This window comes from Oryzias latipes, chromosome 17 (assembly GCF_053564925.1).
Source record: "Oryzias latipes strain Hd-rR chromosome 17, Olatipes_Hd-rR_3.1".
NCBI classification, from domain to species: domain Eukaryota; kingdom Metazoa; phylum Chordata; class Actinopteri; order Beloniformes; family Adrianichthyidae; genus Oryzias; species Oryzias latipes.
The window spans coordinates 26,873,016-26,891,970 of record NC_136253.1 but is presented as its reverse complement, the minus strand read 5'-3'; the positions used below and the strand labels follow the sequence as shown (position 1 = coordinate 26,891,970).

Here is an 18,955-nt window from a genome sequence, read left to right as displayed (position 1 = left end):
GAACCAGTTTTTAGTAGATAATTCTTTTTTTCCATTTTATTTACAAAACCTAACCTCAAAGAAACTGATTCATAAAACTTCAAAGAAAAATCATATTTGAATTGATAACGGTGGCTTTAATTACATTATGATCTTTCCCGCCATTTCTTAATGCATGGGTAAGGAAACTTGTTGCTGCCTTAATTCTTGTTTTATTCTTTTATTTGTTTCTTTTCCTTCTTTACTGTGGAGCTCTTGTTTTTCTTAGGAACCGTCTCTTCCTCCCTTTCCTCAGTTGTTTCTCTTTTCATGTCGGCCGTTTTCTCCGTTTCCTCGTCTTTGATTTCTTTGTTCATCCTTTTCCTGGTTCTCCTTTCCTTTAGTTTTCCATCTCTTTGCTTTAGGAGTTTTTTGCCAGCAAATTGCCTGTTTCTGTGGGTTCTTGCTGTTTGTGTAACGCCTCCTGTCTTTGATCTTCCTCTTCTGATCCCATTGTCCTCTGCATCATCGTCAAGGTCAGGCAGCCACCAAAGCATGACTTCCCACAGAGATTTCTCTGGCTACATGGAGAAAGATGAATTGAGACTTCAGATTTTTTGAATAATTTCATCAATTATTCTCTAATTTAAAAGATACTTTAAAGTTTGAAAGAAGTAAAATCACGAGTTCACCTGTAGAGGCTGCCCTCTGTTGTGTAACATTTTCAACGGTCTCCTCATGAGTCCATCCTCTTCCTCATCAACTGGTCTCTGACCACGAAGAGTTTCTGTGGGTTAAATATCCCAAATTTAGTTAAAACTGTGGTTGTTTTTTTGGTTATTTGTTTTTGGGTTTGAACTCATTAAAAACAGGTATGTTTTCTTCTCCACTTGCCACTAAGTCTGTGGAAGCCTGATGTAAGCACCAGAATGGTGATGGCCACAAACAGGCAGCGGTTGAGCGTGACGCTCTCCCACGGCGTTTCTACCTGAGCAAGGTTTTGGATGGATACGCTTTTGTGCAGGGATGCTGAGGAAGGAAGAGACGACGGGCCGAGGTTACTGCTGCTGTGCTTTAAATGTCCACATCCATCAAGACCCTAGAAAGGGGTGGAAAATCTCAACCTGTTGTGGAGAAACTGGGCTCTTTGGTTAAAATCTTGGGTTCCGATCTCAGCTGCTGTGAAACCGGCATTGTGTCCTGCAGGAGAACAGCATCGTTTTAGACCCAAAAGATGGAACCTCAATACATTTTATTTTCGCTGTTTTGCTGCTGACCTCTCTGATTTTTCTTGGGGCATACATTTCTGAAACAATAATGAGATCTGGTTAGGTTTATTTATGGAGGACAGTTTGATAAATATTGAATGTCTGCAACTGATTATCTAGAGCAGGCGTCTGCAAACTCTAACCGTAAAAGAGCCATATTGGTCTGTTTCTTACTTATCAAAACCTAGAAGGAGCCACAAAGTTTTATTTTGCCTTTTAGGAAAATAAACGGCTTTGCATTCATTTCATTGCTTTATAATAACTTGAATAAAATTTCTCTTTTGGTTTGAATAATAACAGAAATATAAAGAGAAACTAGCATTTTCTCAAATTGTGTATTTGAATTTTTAAACTTTCAACAGAAGCTTGTCTAACTTCCTTTCAAAATAAGACTTCCTGTGCCCAACAGAATCATCCGAATGATTGTAATCCTACTATGGTTTTAAACAGAAGAAAAAAATAGCATTATCTCTTGATCTATTAGATCTCTTTTTTAAGGTCATCATACTTTTTTCTACAGCTTACTTCTAGCTGCACCTCAGCCATAAAAGTATTAACTGATCTAAATTAAATCTGCTAATTTAGTAACCCTTACTCTTAAAAAAGTACAATTTTATTTTTCTTTAGCCTCAATATTAGGGTAAAAGAGCCGCATCTGAGCCGAAAGTCTCAGGCTGCAGACCCCTGATCTAGAGATACTCTAATAAAGCAATAATTCACTGACAACTTTGTAACATTGTCTTCTGGATCAGAGTCATCACTTATTCACGCTACACCTTTTTTTAAAAATGTAATTGTATACATGGTATTTTCTGAACTTGAGAAAACCTACGTCATTGTTTGCTACAGACTAAAATGACTTTTGGAGGTTTATTTGGCCACAAAAGTACGAAACAAACAGCTTTTTGCTCAAATGAAACTTATGTGTTCTTATAATAGAAATAAGCGATTATAACCATTTTTTTTAAAAACACCTTAAGACAAATGAACTGTATCAGTGTTCCCCATAGTCTTTATTTAACAGCATGTGAAATGGAGAACTGCTTGTGGTTCATTATCACTGCTGCAGAGCTCATCTGTCATGCGGCTCCTTGTGCCATCGCTTTTGAGAATCTATAATTCACTGATATGACAAATGCAGTTGATGAAGATATCTGTCCACAGGCATCACAGATTTAGTGTCTGCTTGTGTTTTTCACCACCTGGTCTGCGGATCTGTCGAACAGGCTTCTGTGGAGGAGGCTCTGCTCTCGATGGCCCCAACTCCTCCTCAAATGTTTCGTAGCTTTCTTCCATTCCTCGTCTGGGAAAAATTAAGACATTTAAAAAATGAATTATGTTTGTTTTTCAGATTATTGGTGTGTACCTGTAACACACATGGGAAGAAAGGGTTTTGCTTTTTCTTTACAATAATTTAAGTTGTAAAAGGATAGAACACATCAAAATATTGTTTCTCATTTACATTCAGTTTGGCTGCACAGATTGTTTGAAGCAAAAGGTTAAATTCTCCACTTTTAGAATAAAGGCCAGACAGTTTCCTGACCTTCACATTTACAGAAGAATGCTGTGTCGCCCTGGCGTCTCACATGACATTTTTAAATGGAAACTGAGCTAGTGTCCTTGCAGCCCTGTAAATAGACGAGACAATGTCACTACAAAGAAAGATGGATTCCTATCAAATCATACAAAATGTCTTAGGATATTCAGTGCCATTGAATACCGGCAGATGAAGACTGACCTTTGACCCTGATATAAAGAATGACCTACCTGCCTTGACATATGAGCACTCCTGGTCAGCGTTGGGGAACCTTTGACGGGGATCAGTTGTTCCTCCGCAGAGATGGGAGCTCCGTCATTCAGTGGGCTGTCTGACAGCCAAGCACAGCTGCTGAAGAAGGAAAAAACAAAAGGGTGTCAGTCAGTGAGAGGCGTTGACTGAGCTGGCCTTCATGAACAAATGTCAGAGTCCACGACATGAAGAAGAGGTAAAAAAAATGCTTTAAAAAAAAATAAAGGTACGTTCAATGTGGAGTGAAAATAAAACGTTTTTTTTCAAAATAAATGCATTATTAAGCAGTTCTTAATCCCCCCCCCCCCCCCCAAAAAAAAAAACAAAAACAAAAAACGTTTATATTTATAGCTAGAACAGTACAACAATTAGAAAGTTTTGTTCAAAAATCCTTTTGGGTCTGATTGGTTTGTTTGAAGCTCTGTGGGTGTTGGTAGAGAGTCCACCAGTAGAGGGTGCTGTTGTTTTTGAGTCCTGCAACGGAAAGCCTGCCAGGTTTGAATGTTTGAGGTCTGCCAAACACTCCAGCCATCATGCAGATGAGCTGAGGAGCTGACATCTTTCTTTATTTTGAGCTCACCAGATACCACCAAACTGACCACACTACTTTGTCTTCACAGAGATATTTCTGTGTTTCCTCTTCTCTAGTTTTCTCATCCTCAGCTATTTCGCAAATTTTCTAATACTTTACGAATTCTGAAAACTTGAAGCAAACATGGAAGCTGCTAACAAGAGGCTAAATAACCAGATGCATTAATGGGAGGGTTGTATCAAGGTTGTTTAGCTGCAGGCGGCTTTCATGTGAAGGCAGAGAAAGTGTTCATAAACAGACTTGTGGCCTTACTGGTGACTCATTTGTCTGCTGGTGCTTTGTCCAGTTCAAGCTGAATCACACATTGCAGGTACTTTACTGCCAGAAATCACCAGAGTGAACCCTGTACAAGGTTGATCAAAAAGGGAGAGAGGATGCAGCTCCAAATGATGGCTTCATGACAGAAACACAACTTGACTAATTCAAACCATTTTGCTTATCTTCATGGGTGAACCTTTTTTCTACAACACGATATCTGTTTTTCTAATTTACTGCAACTACAAATCTCTGCAAAAAAAAAAAAAATTTTAATAAAAATGTAAATTATTACCATGTACTATTTTCAACTGAAAATTACAGTTTTTGTGCATTGTATGCATCCAACATATTGTCTTTGTTATATGGGATTTAGATTAGCGATGTGAAAGCATACAAGTCTTTTAAGCGTAATAGAAAAACCCCATTAAAATTGGAATTGGAATTGAAAAAAGGTTAATTTCAAGCAATCAAAACAAGATAAGCTAAAGAAGACAAAAACAGAAAGCTCTATGCAGAGATATATTAAAATTAGGATAATTAGTCATCAATTAATTGTAAAATATATAGACATATGCATACATCCATATGCACATTATCATTACTCTTAATCATAAATGGACATATTGACACTTATACATAGAGACGTGACGCATTAACCTATTAAATATTAATTTTTTCAAAAGGTGTTCAATTAATTGCTTAAAAAGAAGTGGGAGGAAGCAAACTTATATACTGGTAATCACATTAAAGTTATATTTTCCAAATACCCTTAATAATAGGTATTCAGTCAGACGTTTGGGAGTAATTTCTAAAAGGTAGGACATTTACATGTCTTAAATACTGTAATATTTAAAAATGTATTTTAAAAACCCTCAACAAATGTGGATTTAAAAAAAATCAGTACTAAAATGCATCATAATTGCTTATGTACATATTTGCAGCAGGACTTTTACTTACTCTTTTATTTAAAAATGCCTCTGTGGATTCAGAGTGCAACATATCTGCTAAATGGTTAAGCTGTATCAACATTTCTTTAAATTGTCACTAATTAAACATGCATATGATGTTGACATTTTGACCATTCTTGCATAAACGCACTGATTCGCAATTTCTTCCTTGAGAAAAATTTGGGGTCAGAGTCTCAAAGACGACTTCAAAGTCAACACAAATTCCCTTTGGACTCGTCCTGCTAATAGATGGAGCAAATGCTGCTTTCGGACATTTACGTTCCAGATTTAGGTCCCGCTGAGATTTGAGCGGCTGAACCTCTTTGTCCTCTCTTGTCCTTCCAATAATGGGGCCTGGCTGAGAGGACAGACTGACTCTCCAGCCTCCATTGACAGCTGCCCTGCATGCTCTCCCCCTCACTCAGCACTGAAGTGAAGTACGAAGCACCTTAACTGTCTCAGGAATACTTGCAGAGTTCACTGGTTTCAATCAGTCACTGTCAGTTTTTATACTGTTTCCCATGTGGTTGTCACGGTGGTTTACTGGAGCTTGTAACATCTGTCATCAGACATTTACACATTTATTTCAAATCATAAATTCACATGATGTTCACATTTAAACCGTGGAGAAAAATCATAGAATCGTCTCACATAGAGTGGAGTCAGATGATCAATCCATTAAAACAATTTATCTGCTTAAACTGACTGATGTTTTTTTTTCATATATATTTAATGACCCGAATGTCAGTAAAATCCCAAGACCGGTTAAAATTCTGTATTTAAATTTCCTCTTCACACATCTTGTTTGACCATATTAGAAATTTCCTCAGCTGACTGTTATTTAGCAGTCTAAAAATGGTTTAAGGACGCATAGCTGTAAAAGTTTTTGGTTCCAATTTTTTCTTATCTTGTTTAAAATCAGTCATTTCACTATCAGCACTTCTCTAAATTCATTACTTTATTCCAGTAATTTTTAAGAGGATTGTATTGAACTAAAATCACAGAAGTCTGAAAGTCTATCTTGTTCAAACACAGCTCATTTGAGCTCTTTCAAAAATGTATTTCTGTCAGAATCTGAATATTAGCATGGAAATTCAAACAAAATCTCCATCTCAACAAACAGGGACAAAAAACAGATTTATTTCTGAGAATCACTCCGTGGATTGAGTAAAAGTAAAGCTTCCTCGAATGAAATATTTACAAAATGCAAATAAAAAGTTGCTGAAATCTTTTAGTAATATGACTTTGAGAGGGTTGCGTCAGGAAGGGCATCCGGCGTAAAACATTGCCAAGTTTACCATGCGACTCGTTCGCTGTGGCGACCCCTGATGGGAAAAGCCGAAAGGGAAACAACAACTTTTGAGAGTCTCATATTTTTTTCTCTTCGACATTAGTAGAGTAAGAAGGCCCTGGTTCAAATTTCAGCTGGGACTTTTGGCGGGGATGCACAGGTTTTCTCCGGCACTTCAGCTTCCTGCCACAGTCCAAAAACATGCTCTGTGGGTTAATTGGTGTCCCTAGGTGTGACTGTAGGTGCGTATGTGATTGTGTGGCTCTGGGACAGACTGGGGATCTGTCCAGAGTTGACTCCACCTTCGCTCAACAGTCGCCAGGCTAGGCTCTGGCAGCCCTCAAGAGATACAGCGGGTTAAGAAAATGAAGGAACAAATAGATTATCTGTGAATTTCAAGTCTTAAGGAAAACTTTGAAAGATTTTTTTGAAACAGTTTATAAAGACCACAATCTGAAAAACAAAACTAAGGGGAAAAAGATGTTTGGAAAAAAGAACTTGTCTGTTTGATAAGCGATGATGGACTATCAAATCTTAGAATTGGAAAGTGTTAATGTTATAGGAAATCCATCTGCCTGAAACAGGTCAACTGTTTAGAGGGTTTATTCTGATCCTAATGTGCAAACGATTTATTGTTAACTAATAGTACAACATGTTGCTAAAGTCCCAGTTCGATTATCTTTAAAACTGTTATAAAAATGTTCCCAGTGGTCTTTTAGTCATGATTATACCGTTTTGTGGGACATAGTTTCTGCAAAGCGGCAGTAGTTCTTGCCTCTAAGTTGTGGGTGGGACTGTTGGTGTAGATAAAGCCTTCCTCAATGTTCCATCATCCATCTGTTTACATGCTATCCCGCTAACTTACAGCCCCTCACACCCCCTCTATATAACATTAACGGTGCAGCAAAAATGGCGTGCAATATTGGAGATATCCAGCCGTCCAGTTTTGAGCCAAATTCCAGCTCAAATGAGGAAAATGAAGATGTGCGTATGCATTTTTTTTAGATATTTTCAAAACAAAAACAAAATTTTTCTTTTGTTTTTGTTTGTTCATGTTTTTTAATTGTTTCAATAAAAGGCTCACATCAAAAGGCTCCTGTGTAGTTAAGTCGCAGAGTTTTTGTCCTTGAAAAGTCAGTTGTGCACAAAATGTAATTGTTTTTTGACATATTAAATAAATCAGAAAAAGACTTTGTCAGTTAATTTTTAAAACATTGCTGTCAAAACGAACATCTTGCAACCCTGATAACATTTCTGCAGGAGAGGACAAGAAGCCACCAGAGCTTCAGTATTACCAGGCTGAGTTTAACATCCTCTCTTAGTTATGCTGACAGAGTACAATTTGCATTATGGAAAAAAGATGATATTGGGCCCTCAAAGATTCAGTCGTAGTCTCAGTGGTGCCAGCGTTTCACTTTGAGTCTAAGACCAAAGCCTTTTTTGTTCTCCTGAAGCTGATATGGTGCTCGTGCTTCTCAGAGTTTCCAAGCTCGACAAAACTTTGATCTGTCAGAGATGACAAAATGTAAGTGCCTGGCTGGATCATGACTGAGAGATGGCCCTATGGTTGATACCTCTGTGTAATCTGGACCCTGAGGCAGATAAAGGTTCAAATGTTCAAACAATGCAATAATCTGCCTATAATTTCCCCACTTTGGGAGGCCAAAGGTGTGACAGCTATGGATGCTGATGAATGAGCTGCAAAGGGATGTTGAAGAAGAGAGGAAGGCAGAGTGAAAGATCCCTTTCCTCATGTACCTCAAATCTTTCTCTTTATCACTTTTGGGGGACAAGTGGAAAGTGACAAAACCAGCAGAGGAAATTCAAACTTCTTAAAGACCCACTCCATTGAAAATTGTGTTTTTAGCGTGTTATTGCGGCATTTTTCCAATATTGCAAGACATTTTAATGGAAATTAAGCTCAAAATTGCATTTCTGAGTATTTCATTATTCAAATTGTTGTGAATCAGGAGCAGATTAAAAAAATCCTGTCAGGAAAGATTTTATTTATTACATAAAAAATACCCTGGGCAGGCCACACGTTCCCCTTCTCCACTCCATTTTAATGCATCCACTCGTAAATGACTAGATCCATATTTATCTTAGTTTGGAAAGATATATTGGTGTGAGTCTTTAAGGTGACCTTTTAATGCTAAAAGAGCCATTTGGTCCAACACCCGCGAGAGCCGCAAGGTCTCACTTCACTTCACCGTTCATACGAATACATTTTATTTACATTTTTAAGCCCACATCTATTGTATGTTTTATGTAACAAATACAATCTTTTTCAAATAGCTTGTTTTGTCAACGATTTAGATAAGGACATACTCAAATGCAATTTCTAAGTAAATTTTCTGTATATATGTCATCCAACAACATAAAAATGCCACAAAAAACATGTTAAAAACACCAAAAACATGATTTTCATCTAAGTGGGTTTTTAAGGCTGACTCTTCAGCTTTTTCCACATAAAGTATAGTAGAGTTGGTTCACCGTCAAGCTGAATGACACCAGAACCCTTGGTCTTTCCCATTCTAAATTAATTTGGATTTTTCTGCTTTGATCTTTTTAACATTTTGGCCTTGTTTCCACTCTTCTGTCCTCTAGGCAATGTAACTAAGTTATGGGGCTTTCATCAGTTCCCCAGAACTCCTCCTTGTCCTTTATTGTGTCTGCAGGCTATTAAATTGACGGAGTAATTTGCCTTGATACTGTACTGCAGTCTCATGTGTGCTGTGTCTGTTAATTACACTCTATTTGTCTGAGGGTCATCCTTTCAACGTCCTCCAAAATTCCGATCAGTTCTTCATGACTCTAATTCTTCAGTGGGTGTGTGTGTGGGAGACAATTAAAATTAAGAGTTACGTATTGTTCAGATCAAGCTGTATGTATTTAAATGAATTTGCATGAGTAGAAGGCAAATAGGTTCATCATCATGTACCACATTTCAAACCTGAATATGCAAAATTGCTTATGAATTTCAAATAGTTTGTGTGTTCACAAAATCAAAGCTGAAGCCAGGGGCTTTGTACTGAACACATAAAAAACAAGCTCAACATTTATCATGTCCCCATGTAAAGAATCTCACCTAAGACCCCCAAGGACTATCTTAGTGTTAAATTACAGCTTTTAAGAGAAATGAGTGCTGCTGCTAGGCAACACTCTGAACAATCTGCTGCCTAATTCATCAGGCCATTTTAACAGCCTAATAAAGATCTAAAGTGCACTTAATATTTTTCTTTGATCAGCTTTTTGTATGAGTGGCAGTGTTCAGCCAATGCTATTAGGAAAATGAACGTCTCCCTTCATCTCATGAAGTCTGCAGTAAATAAAAAAATATTTAAGAGTATAATGTTCACTCGATCCAGTCCAGCATGAGGAGCTTGGTGACTCTGAGATTTAAAGAATGCACTTTTGAAAGGGGAATTTCAGCATGCCTGAAAATGAGAAGCCAGCTGAAACATCTGTGGCTGAATCTCTGCAGTCAGAATCTTTTCCTACTGTTGCTTTAGGTGGTAAATCTAAGAAAAGAAGATGATGCTCTTCCCTTAAAGACAGAAATTGAGTTTCGACCACTTAAGCACTGTACTGAGTTAGGCTCAGTGCCAAGTATTGTTTGTGGTATTGTTTGTGCCACACTGCCTTCATTACCGAGCGTTGTTATGGACCTGATCTTCTGTTTCCTGACCCTGTTTCTGACTCTTTTCCCGCCACCTGCCCCGACTCTCACCTGGATCCCGACTACCCCGTCTCTCATCTGATGATCTTATGCCTGTTGTTGACCCCTGCCTGCCTGACCCTGATTTTGCTTTGTGGACTTTTAGCTGAGCTAATAAGCCTGCTGCAGTTGCAACCAGCCATCTGCTTGTTCTGGTCACAGCTTTAGCTGCAGTGTTTACATTCCTTCCACTAGGCATACCGTAGCTTTTCAACCCTTAACCCTTCAATGCACATCAGCCCACTAAGATGACTATTGTTGTAAAATTGGGCTACATGAATAAACAAATAAATAACTTGAATTAAATATCAGATATGCAAAACATTATATTAGTCATGTGTTGCATATTGGTGAAAAGTTGCTTTTCACATTGATCGCGTGAGGAGTTACAGTATGGCAGAGAGCATAGTAGGTTTTTTACAGAACCCTCCACTGTTAAAGGTTTAAAGCTTGACACAGGATAAAAACATAACTGTTAAGGTCGCCGTTTAAATTAGTCTTTTTTGACAAATAAAAAAAAGTGTTTTTTACCGAAATGGGGGGGAGAACATGAACTTTCGGTTCTGGCTATTGTTGTCTCCGCACCATCTTGCTGTCTGAAGCTGTGTGCCCCTTTGGTTTTTTGTGTTTGTCAAACAATGAAGAATTTAACGGTTATTATTTTAGAAGATTTCCTAAACGATACAGTTGTGATAGTTTTGTTCAAGGACGACCCCGAAAAGCAATACAATACTGACATTGAACAGAAGTTGGTTTAGTGTAGAAAACGTCTTTTTTTCACAATGGATCAGCTTTAAGAATGACCAAATAAAGCCTAATATGAGCAGCAACAATCTTTGAGCCATATGTTGACCACTGTGATCAAAAGTAAAAATGTATTTGTGGAGGAAGTGAAATTTAGTCCCAAATAGAGAAAGGACCATTTTGATTTTATCAAAATAATTAGAATACACAGAGTAAAAATATCTGAAATCCAAACACTACTTCTTGTTGGGTGTGAAACAAAGGTGCTCTTTAGTTATGACACATGCTATCTATTGAATAGCGAAGAAAGTCCTCTTTAGTTTCTAACTTTGTAAATCAGATCCCAAAGGAAGAAGTGGTTCTGTGGCTCTGAGCCTCACAGCACGTCACAGCTGTCAGAGATGGTGGAGCTGGAGGATCATAACGCAGGCGATCGCAGCAGGAAGGCAATAACTTCAAAGTAACAAAGTATTATAAAAATCCTAATAAAAGAACAAAGATTGTGACAAAACTAATCTCTAAAATGTGCAGAAGGCACAGAAGTTTGGCAAAACAAAAAGGAATAAATAAGTGACTTAAACTTACTTGGGGAAAATGACCTTTCATTCAGTTCATCTTCTTAACCCGCTGCATCCCTCTCTGGGTCACGGGGTCGCCGAAAGCTGTCCCAGCCACTGTTGAGCTAAGGCAGGGTGGGAAAAGGACCTCAAACACAAAATAAATAAATAACTGACTACTTAAAACTCAAATCTGATCTTTTCTTTTGGAAATCAAAATTACCGAAGTCTTGAAGTTGAACCACAGCATCTTCATCTGACTCATGAAGCCATTTGGATAAGTGGTCAAATGTTTAAAAATTCAGCTCTTCGGGAAAATCTGAATTGCTTCCCTACCCATTTGGCCCTACCCATTGCTCCAATTATAGGGGCATTTAGACCTTTAGTGATGTCTGAAAGAGTTTTTTTTTGAGAAGGAGCGGTAGCGTCTTAGGGCTGGGTATCCCTTTACCAATAGTGTTATCTGAGTTGCCCTTGTGCCGTGGAGGAGAGTCACATGTCTTTACGCGGGTGTGCTCTGAGGCACAAAAGTTTACATTTAAATGTAAGTATTGAGTTTTTGTTTTCCAAGCGCTGGGTGCTTTGGGCTAACGCAGATGACCGGTGACCATTAATGATGTCATCAAGCGGTAGTAACATATTTAAGACTGAAGAAACTATTTTTTCCATATCTCTCCGCTTGGACGGAGAAAAGTTGTGATGTATGTTTTCATGGGCGAGATGCAAACACGCTGCTGAGGCCGACTCTAGGTGGACGTCATAATATGATCGTCACCCACAAGGAGCGAAAGCTGGTGCCTCAGAGTTTGAGTCATCTTTTTTTTAAGTAGCAAAAGAACTGCCAAAATAACTAATATTTCCTTTAAAAAATTGTTCTTTGGTGTGCCAAAGGTAATATATTAGCATGTATATTTTACTTTGAAAGGCCAAAGGCCCTTTAAAGTAAAGCGAAGTGTGAAGATTGAACCTTTTCAAGTTAGTTAGTCTCTTTAGCGTTTAGTTTTCCCATATTTTCTATTGTGTTTTTGTACTAAAGAGTTTGTTTCTTTTAGTTTGCCTTTGCTGAATGTTCTTCCTTTTATCTCTTTTGTGTTCAGGTTTAGGTGTTTGAATCATTCTTTTTTGTTGATGCCACATTTAGTCTTCTTTATCATATTTGTTCTCAGTACACCAAGATGTCACCCTTACTACACAATTTGATCAGTTGTTGTTCGGCTTTGCATAGTTTTAACCAACACACACGATCTATGGCCAACCAAGACCCCCCAATCCCTATTAAACAATGTCCCAAACTGTCTCTCAGCTGTCCAGCTAATCCCTGTCATTAAAAACCGATTTAATTTTCAGAATTGTTCCATCAGACTCTTGAGTGTCTGTCTTATCTAACATTCTGTAATTTAACTAAACCCATGATTAACATATTTGTACCTTGCTTCAAAAAATATTACCAGCAATCAATCTGCTAAGAAGAGCAAAAAAAAAATGCTGACATGAAGTTCTGGCAGGAATATGGCTTTTACAGGACAGCAATGAGTTGTGTCTGGGAAAAAAACGAGACGTTTTAACACACCAGTCTATCCTTTTCTAGTTTGATTTGAATTCACATCTGCTGCTTAGCCTGTGATGTTTCCTGCATCCAACATCGCTGACATTTTCCTTTTTCTTTCCTTGAGATATTTTGCCTTCCCCGTCCCTCAGTGCTTCTCTCCCTCCACCATGTTTGTGTGTGAGCAGCATTTCAGCCAGCCCCCGGTTGTCAACTGATTGCAGATAATTACAGCTATTTGACTGCAGCTTTCACAGCCAGCCCTTTCTGCAGGCACTTACAGAGGGAGAACATGCCAAGCAGAGGTCCTTAACTGCCTCTGTGGAAAACTACAGGGACAATGGTGAAGTGAATGCAGCAGAATCAATCCTAGAGGACTCATAACACTGACTTTCAGAAAAATTGAGTTCAAACAAAAATGTCCAAATTTCCTATTACATTATGTAAAAAAATTGAAAGATACTTTATTTATCTTAAGGTTGCAAAATGGATTTCTTTCAACTGTAACTGAAACATTAATGAACTAACAAGGTTGAGTAAATTTAATGACATTCTTAAATTATTTCCATTTAATTTAGTAGGGATCAACCTAATCTATAAACCTAATCCCACTTTTAAAAAAAGGAAATGTTCTTAAGCTGCTGTACATTTGTTACATGCCTCTCGGCTCCATGCTATATCCAGCAGAGGATGAGTCAGACTCTTTATGATGACAGCTCTCCTCGTCCTTCTCCCACCCTTTCGCTGTCTGACAGTTACTTTTTTTACTTCTTCTTATTCTTTTTCATCCTTGTTGTCTTCTTCATCCTTCCTTCCTTTCTCCTAAGTTATCCCTAACTTACATAAGTTACGCTGCATACATCCACAGAGGGGACTGGGGAGCTCATCACCATCCTCCTCACTCAGCAGGAACACTCTTTCTGCTTTTGTCCTTATTTCCTGTGGAGCTTTGACAGCTGCACGCTAACACACTGGCAAGAGTGGGTAATGGCAAGAAATCAAAGGAGAAAACACAACTTTGACACAATATTTTTCACATCTCCAACAGACGTTGCTAATTTTATATTGCCTTGTGTTGTCCTAGCTCAATTAATTAGTTGCTTTATTTTTGTCTTATTTTATTCATGCCATAAATTTACAGTTACTTTTTTTCATTACACAATGTACTTTTGATGAAAAGGGAAGGAGTCTCAAGGTCACATAAAGGACTGGGAGCATGAAAATTTAGTCATTTTTGAGTTAGTTTGTTTTTGTCAAAACAAAAAAAAGAGAATGAAATTATATTTAAAAAAACAGAAGCAAAAAAAATCAACTATCAAGTTACAATGCAAATTAGAACTACAAGTGAGCGACCTTGGGAGCAATTTCGGGCAGGCAACTCAGGCAGGCGTTTCCTTCAGGTTACTCCCCTAGGGCGGTTCAGTTAATCAACTCACCTGTTCAGCGTCCTATTTAAGTCCAGGTGTGTAAGCTGTTCATCCTTCTTAACTGAAGCGCTGCGTTTGTCGCCCCCACCCTCCTCCCCGGCTTCCACCTGTGAGCTCCGTCAGGGATAGTTATTACCCAAAAGTTTATGGAAATTTGTCTCATGGAATTGCATGGAGTCTTATGCCAAACTAAAAGAATGTGAAATGCCAAATAGAGGAATGTGAAATGCAAGTCAAAGGAATGTGAAAGCAAAACAAAGATGTGAAAATAAATAATATTATTACTGCATGAGTTGTCTGACTGAAGTTTAGTTTTTGTGTAATTTTTGTAGAACTTTTTTTGCATTTACATAAATAGCATATAAAAAATATGAAAACAAACACATATTTACATTTAAAAAAATGCAACATTGATGCCAAACCTGTACCGATCTTAGTCCATGGAATGATTTTATTCCAAACACAACACTCACTACTTTGAGCGTAAAACTAAAAAGACGGTGTGCTCAAAACATTATTTTGCACGGGAAACAAAAAAATGCACTTAAGAACTGGTCTAGCTCTGCTCCACTGGAAGCCCAACATGCACCTCTGTCTTTTTTCTTCCCTTAAAACTAAGCTTGTCACTATGAGTTTCTGCCCTCAGAACTGTATATTTTATGTGTTTGTCTTTAATCATGTACCACTTTGTCAGTTTAAGGGCTCTTTAGCTGACACATTTTACAAAATGAGATTCGGTTTGTCGCATGCTGTGAGGAGATTGTTTTTTTTTTCCTTCCTATTTTTCTTGTCGCTGGTTAATGTTGACACTTTAAAGCTGTTAAAATAAGACAAAAAGGAATAAGGAGACAGCAAAGCTGCAGATCCAGGGGAGAATGTCAATAACTGCCATCATGCAATTGCTATAATGACATGTGCACCTGATCTGCTTAAAGCTTTCTATTGTTCAGGAAAATGAACCTTCATAAGCACAAAGGGAAGAAATGGGTATGTCTTTTTGTTTTGTTTATCTCCACTCTGCAGCCCCACAGTGATTTCTCACGCAGACTTACATATGTGTGATTGTCATGTCCATGTAGTGTTAGCCGGCACATGATGACAGCTGGATTAGAGCCTGTTTATGTGTGTGTGGTTCCTTCAGTTTAGGTTATTTGTATGATGATGGCCCAGCAATGTTCCCATTAATTAATCATGTAGTTTTATGTGATTAGTTATTATGTGTAATTGGATGTCTCCTCATACATTTTTTGTCAACCTTAGGCTAATGAGAGATAAAACTATGATTAATATACTCAATTAAACAATAATTACATTGTTTCTTTTTTTGGGTGTCAGGTAGCAAAACACAATAATAAGGTGATGATTTATTCTTCCCAGCAGATCTTTAGCTGATTAATTTATGCATATTATTTATAGATTTATTTTTCTGAATGTCATTGTGCATGACTAGTAAATTTATAAATACCATACATTATTACATAATTGGTGGCATATTCAGTGTTGCACACCTGGATGAGAATTAGCAAATTATCATGCAGATGTGAACCACCACTAAAAAAAAAACAGTGGACTTTCAAGCCAATACTTTTGATATACTCACTGTGACTGGAATCTGCTGTGATTGATTGCACTGGTTTAGCCCTGGTCTCAGGTGTTAGATGGTCATGCCAGGCAGAAAAAAAGCCCACTGTGCATCAGCACACATCATCTATCCCTCTTGGTCTTGTTGTCCTCTGAGAAATAGAGCTTTCATCACTCATCCCACCCCCATCAGCCCCAGTGATTGGCTCATCATCGCATGTCCTGCACAGAGGACAAATGAGCCGTGCATCATTGCATCCGCCGGTGCTTCCACTCATGCTCATGAACCCCTTTTCAAATACATACAGACTTGCACTGGCACGCACATCAAGAAACTATTACTGTAGAGCAATGAAACCATCCCAGATGCTGCACCAAGGGTTTTCCCTCATCCACCATTTCCTGCAAAAACAACAACTGCATGTTATGGGGAAATAGAAAAAAATTGTAATGATGGCCCTACTCTTTGTTAGAAAAAAAAATATTTTAGATAACTTTTTCTGGATGTCACTGAAAGAAGTCCTGAAGAAATGAATGATTAGAATGATTGCATTTCAATGCTTCAACAGAAAGATGAAGCCTGTGTTTCTACCTAATCATGTTTGAAACAGATTAGCAGTAAAGATTAGCAGTAAAGATGTTCCCCAACATCTTCAGACTTCTTTTCTTTTTCATTTTCACCATTCATAACTCTTCCAGTGTGTGTGAATGTATATAGGAGGAAAGAAGTATCTGATCCCTCGCTGATTTTGTAGATTTGCCAGCCTGAAGAGAAATCGACAGTCTGTCCTTCTAATGGTGGGTTCATTTCAAGGGTAAGAGATGGAAAATCACAAAGAAGATCAAGAAATATAATGTTTGTACATTTATTTGCATTTTTGAGGAAAATAGGTACTTGAAGACTCACTTCTTAGTACAAAACCATTAACAAGAAAAAAGTAGGATGCTTTATAGCTTTTCGGCCATTCTAACAGAATGCTTTCTAGATCCTTTTAATTTATCAATCAAACCAAAGACTTGTCATTCCTAACTATTTCCGGATCCAACTATTCTATTCTTCTTTAAGAATGGTTATTCTCCCTCTTTGCTGCCTCTATATTTAACTTTCCACCTCCTCCAGGATAATCTGTCTCTCCTTCATCCCTCCTTGGCCTTTTCTCTGAACTTGGCTCTTAGTTTCCTTTCTCTAAACTCTCAGAATTTACCGAACAGTGAGGAGGTTGCAGGACTTAGTGAACTTGAAAATTGTTGAGTATTCCACTTCTCCAGTTGGTTCAGAGACTGCCAGGGGCTGTTGTGAGTGCTACTGATGGTGATTAATGTCCCTCTTTTTGTCCTCCACTCCCAAGTCGAACACGGAAGAGAAAAGTAGAAAGAGAGTGAACTAAAAAAAATGAGGGGGGAAATACATTTCCTACACATTAAATTGTAATAGCGACTCGTCGCATTTCGGGCAGACACTCGGCAGAATTGCAGGTTACTCCCCTAGGGCGGGTCTGTTAATTAACCCACCTGCTTAGCGTCCTATTTAAGTCAGGTGTACAATTGTTCATTCTCTCTTACCTTCAGCGCTCATTCTTTGCCCCTCCCTCCTCCCCGGCTTCCACCTGTGGGCTCCGTTACGGGGGTTGTTACCCGAAAGTGTATGGAAAAATAATTGTCTCAAGGAATTGAACGGAGCCTTATGCCAAAACGAAGTTGTGAATCAAATTGTGAATGTCATCCTAAAGATGTTGTGAAAACCTAAAGATGTCGTGAAATAAATGTTCTTCTGCAAGAGTTGTCTGACTGAAATGCATTTCATTACTCAGATCAATCTTTTAGTTTGAATCATAAAAAATGGGAGTCTGGATATAGCTCTCATTAGCTGCAGAGAAGCCTGATTCCGGTATCAGTCTCAAAATCAGTGCAGAGTAAGTTTTGCACAACAACTGATTGGTCATCAGTGTAAAAAAAAAATAATGCTGGTGATGGAGCAGAGGATGAGTAACAGCAGGTAATGGCATTGCTGTCATAATATTATGATGGTTTTGCACAGATCTGTCTGTCTCCAACCCTCTCCAACATTGTTCTTCATGATAGAGAAGAGACAGGGATTTCAGCCAACTCTATACGTGTCATCCCAACCAGTAATATGAGGATTCAGCCTATGGGGTTGATGTTATTATAGGACATTTCTCCAAAGTTGATGCTGTCCCTGCACTGCCACAGAAATGTTACATTCCTAAACAGGACTTTCTGTCGAAAACACAAAATCCCCATTTGTTCACAAAAACACTTCAGTTCTTCTGAAACAAACTTTGTACCCAGACTCAATCAACTTGAAAATTCATCTGGGAAATATGTTTCCTGCATGACATTACGTCTGAAAAATGTTAAATACAAAGACTGCCCCCCTAAATAAAAACAAACAAAAAAATTTGCTGGTAACATTTTGAGCTCAGACATGTGACATTTTTCAAAGGCCAGCCCTCAGAGGTGTGGGGTAAATGGATGATTTAGTCACACACTGAGGTGAGCACTCATAGTATTTACTCAAGAAATCTAAAGCTGAGAGTCGGACATAAATCAGCATGTGTGCTTGGCCATCCGTTTCAAGAAGAGACTTCTGAGGAAGACACCTTGTGTGGATGAACGTGCTTTTGAGGTGTGATGAGGTTGTCGGCGAAATAATTGTCCTCTGTTGTGGAGGCTTGAGCTTGACTCAGTTTCTTTCTGTTTGGACTGTAAAGCCAGTGGGAAGACATATACATAAAATAAAAATTAAACTTACTATCTCATGTATTTTTCTTGTCTCATGCATGCATAACCACTCACTGCTTGTGACCACAAATTTGAACATTAAAGCACTTCAGGAAGATAAGACAGAAAGGTGCGGGGAACTGATGATGAGCTTTCTGAGACCTTGTGTGCATGTATGGGGACAAACAGCTTTTTTTCTATAATTATATAAAAAAATATTTTTCTGTGTTTTTTTCCCCTTAAGGTGATACTAAATGGAATTGAATCATGGATTTAATGATAAGTTGAAATTTAGCACCATACAGCATGAAAGGGTTAAATATAATTTTATTCTTCTGAAAACCAAACATTGTGCCAAATATTTTCCCATGTGATTAAAAAATGATCTAAATTTGTTTCAGATGAATATTTATTGTTTCAATTTCTCCTGCATAATTTTTTTTTGATTAAGTGTTTGAAATGTGCAATGCAAATAATGTTTTCTTGCCTTTTGCGGCAAATATAATTGGAACAGCTACACACTCAGAGTGTTGTAAT

The 18,955-nt window shown here is 38.0% G+C and overlaps 1 protein-coding gene across 1 annotated transcript; it reads right to left on the bottom strand.

Annotated features, from left to right (window-relative positions):
- Positions 1-95: 95 nt before the first annotated feature.
- Positions 96-3,574, bottom strand: LOC101163608 (uncharacterized). Its single transcript, XM_078935462.1, has 8 exons — positions 3,462-3,574; positions 2,998-3,114; positions 2,429-2,529; positions 1,236-1,264; positions 1,083-1,158; positions 853-987; positions 651-745; positions 96-539 (listed from the first exon to the last, which is right to left on the bottom strand). The coding sequence occupies exons 1-8, from the start codon at positions 3,572-3,574 to the stop codon at positions 192-194; spliced, it is 1,014 nt and encodes a 337-aa protein (XP_078791588.1). The 3' UTR covers positions 96-191.
- Positions 3,575-18,955: the final 15,381 nt, after the last annotated feature.

Bases quoted from the DNA above. Each gene is read 5' to 3' on its own strand.
- LOC101163608 (XM_078935462.1), bottom strand. From the start codon at position 3,574: ATGTCAGCTCCTCAGCTCATCTGCATGATGGCTGGAGTGTTTGGCAGA. The intron at 2,530-2,997 runs GCAGGTAGGTCA...AATTTTTCCCAG, and splicing joins AGGAGTGCTCATATGTCAAG to ACGAGGAATGGAAGAAAGCT. The intron at 1,265-2,428 runs GTGGTGAAAAAC...TTATTGTTTCAG, and splicing joins TCGACAGATCCGCAGACCAG to AAATGTATGCCCCAAGAAAA.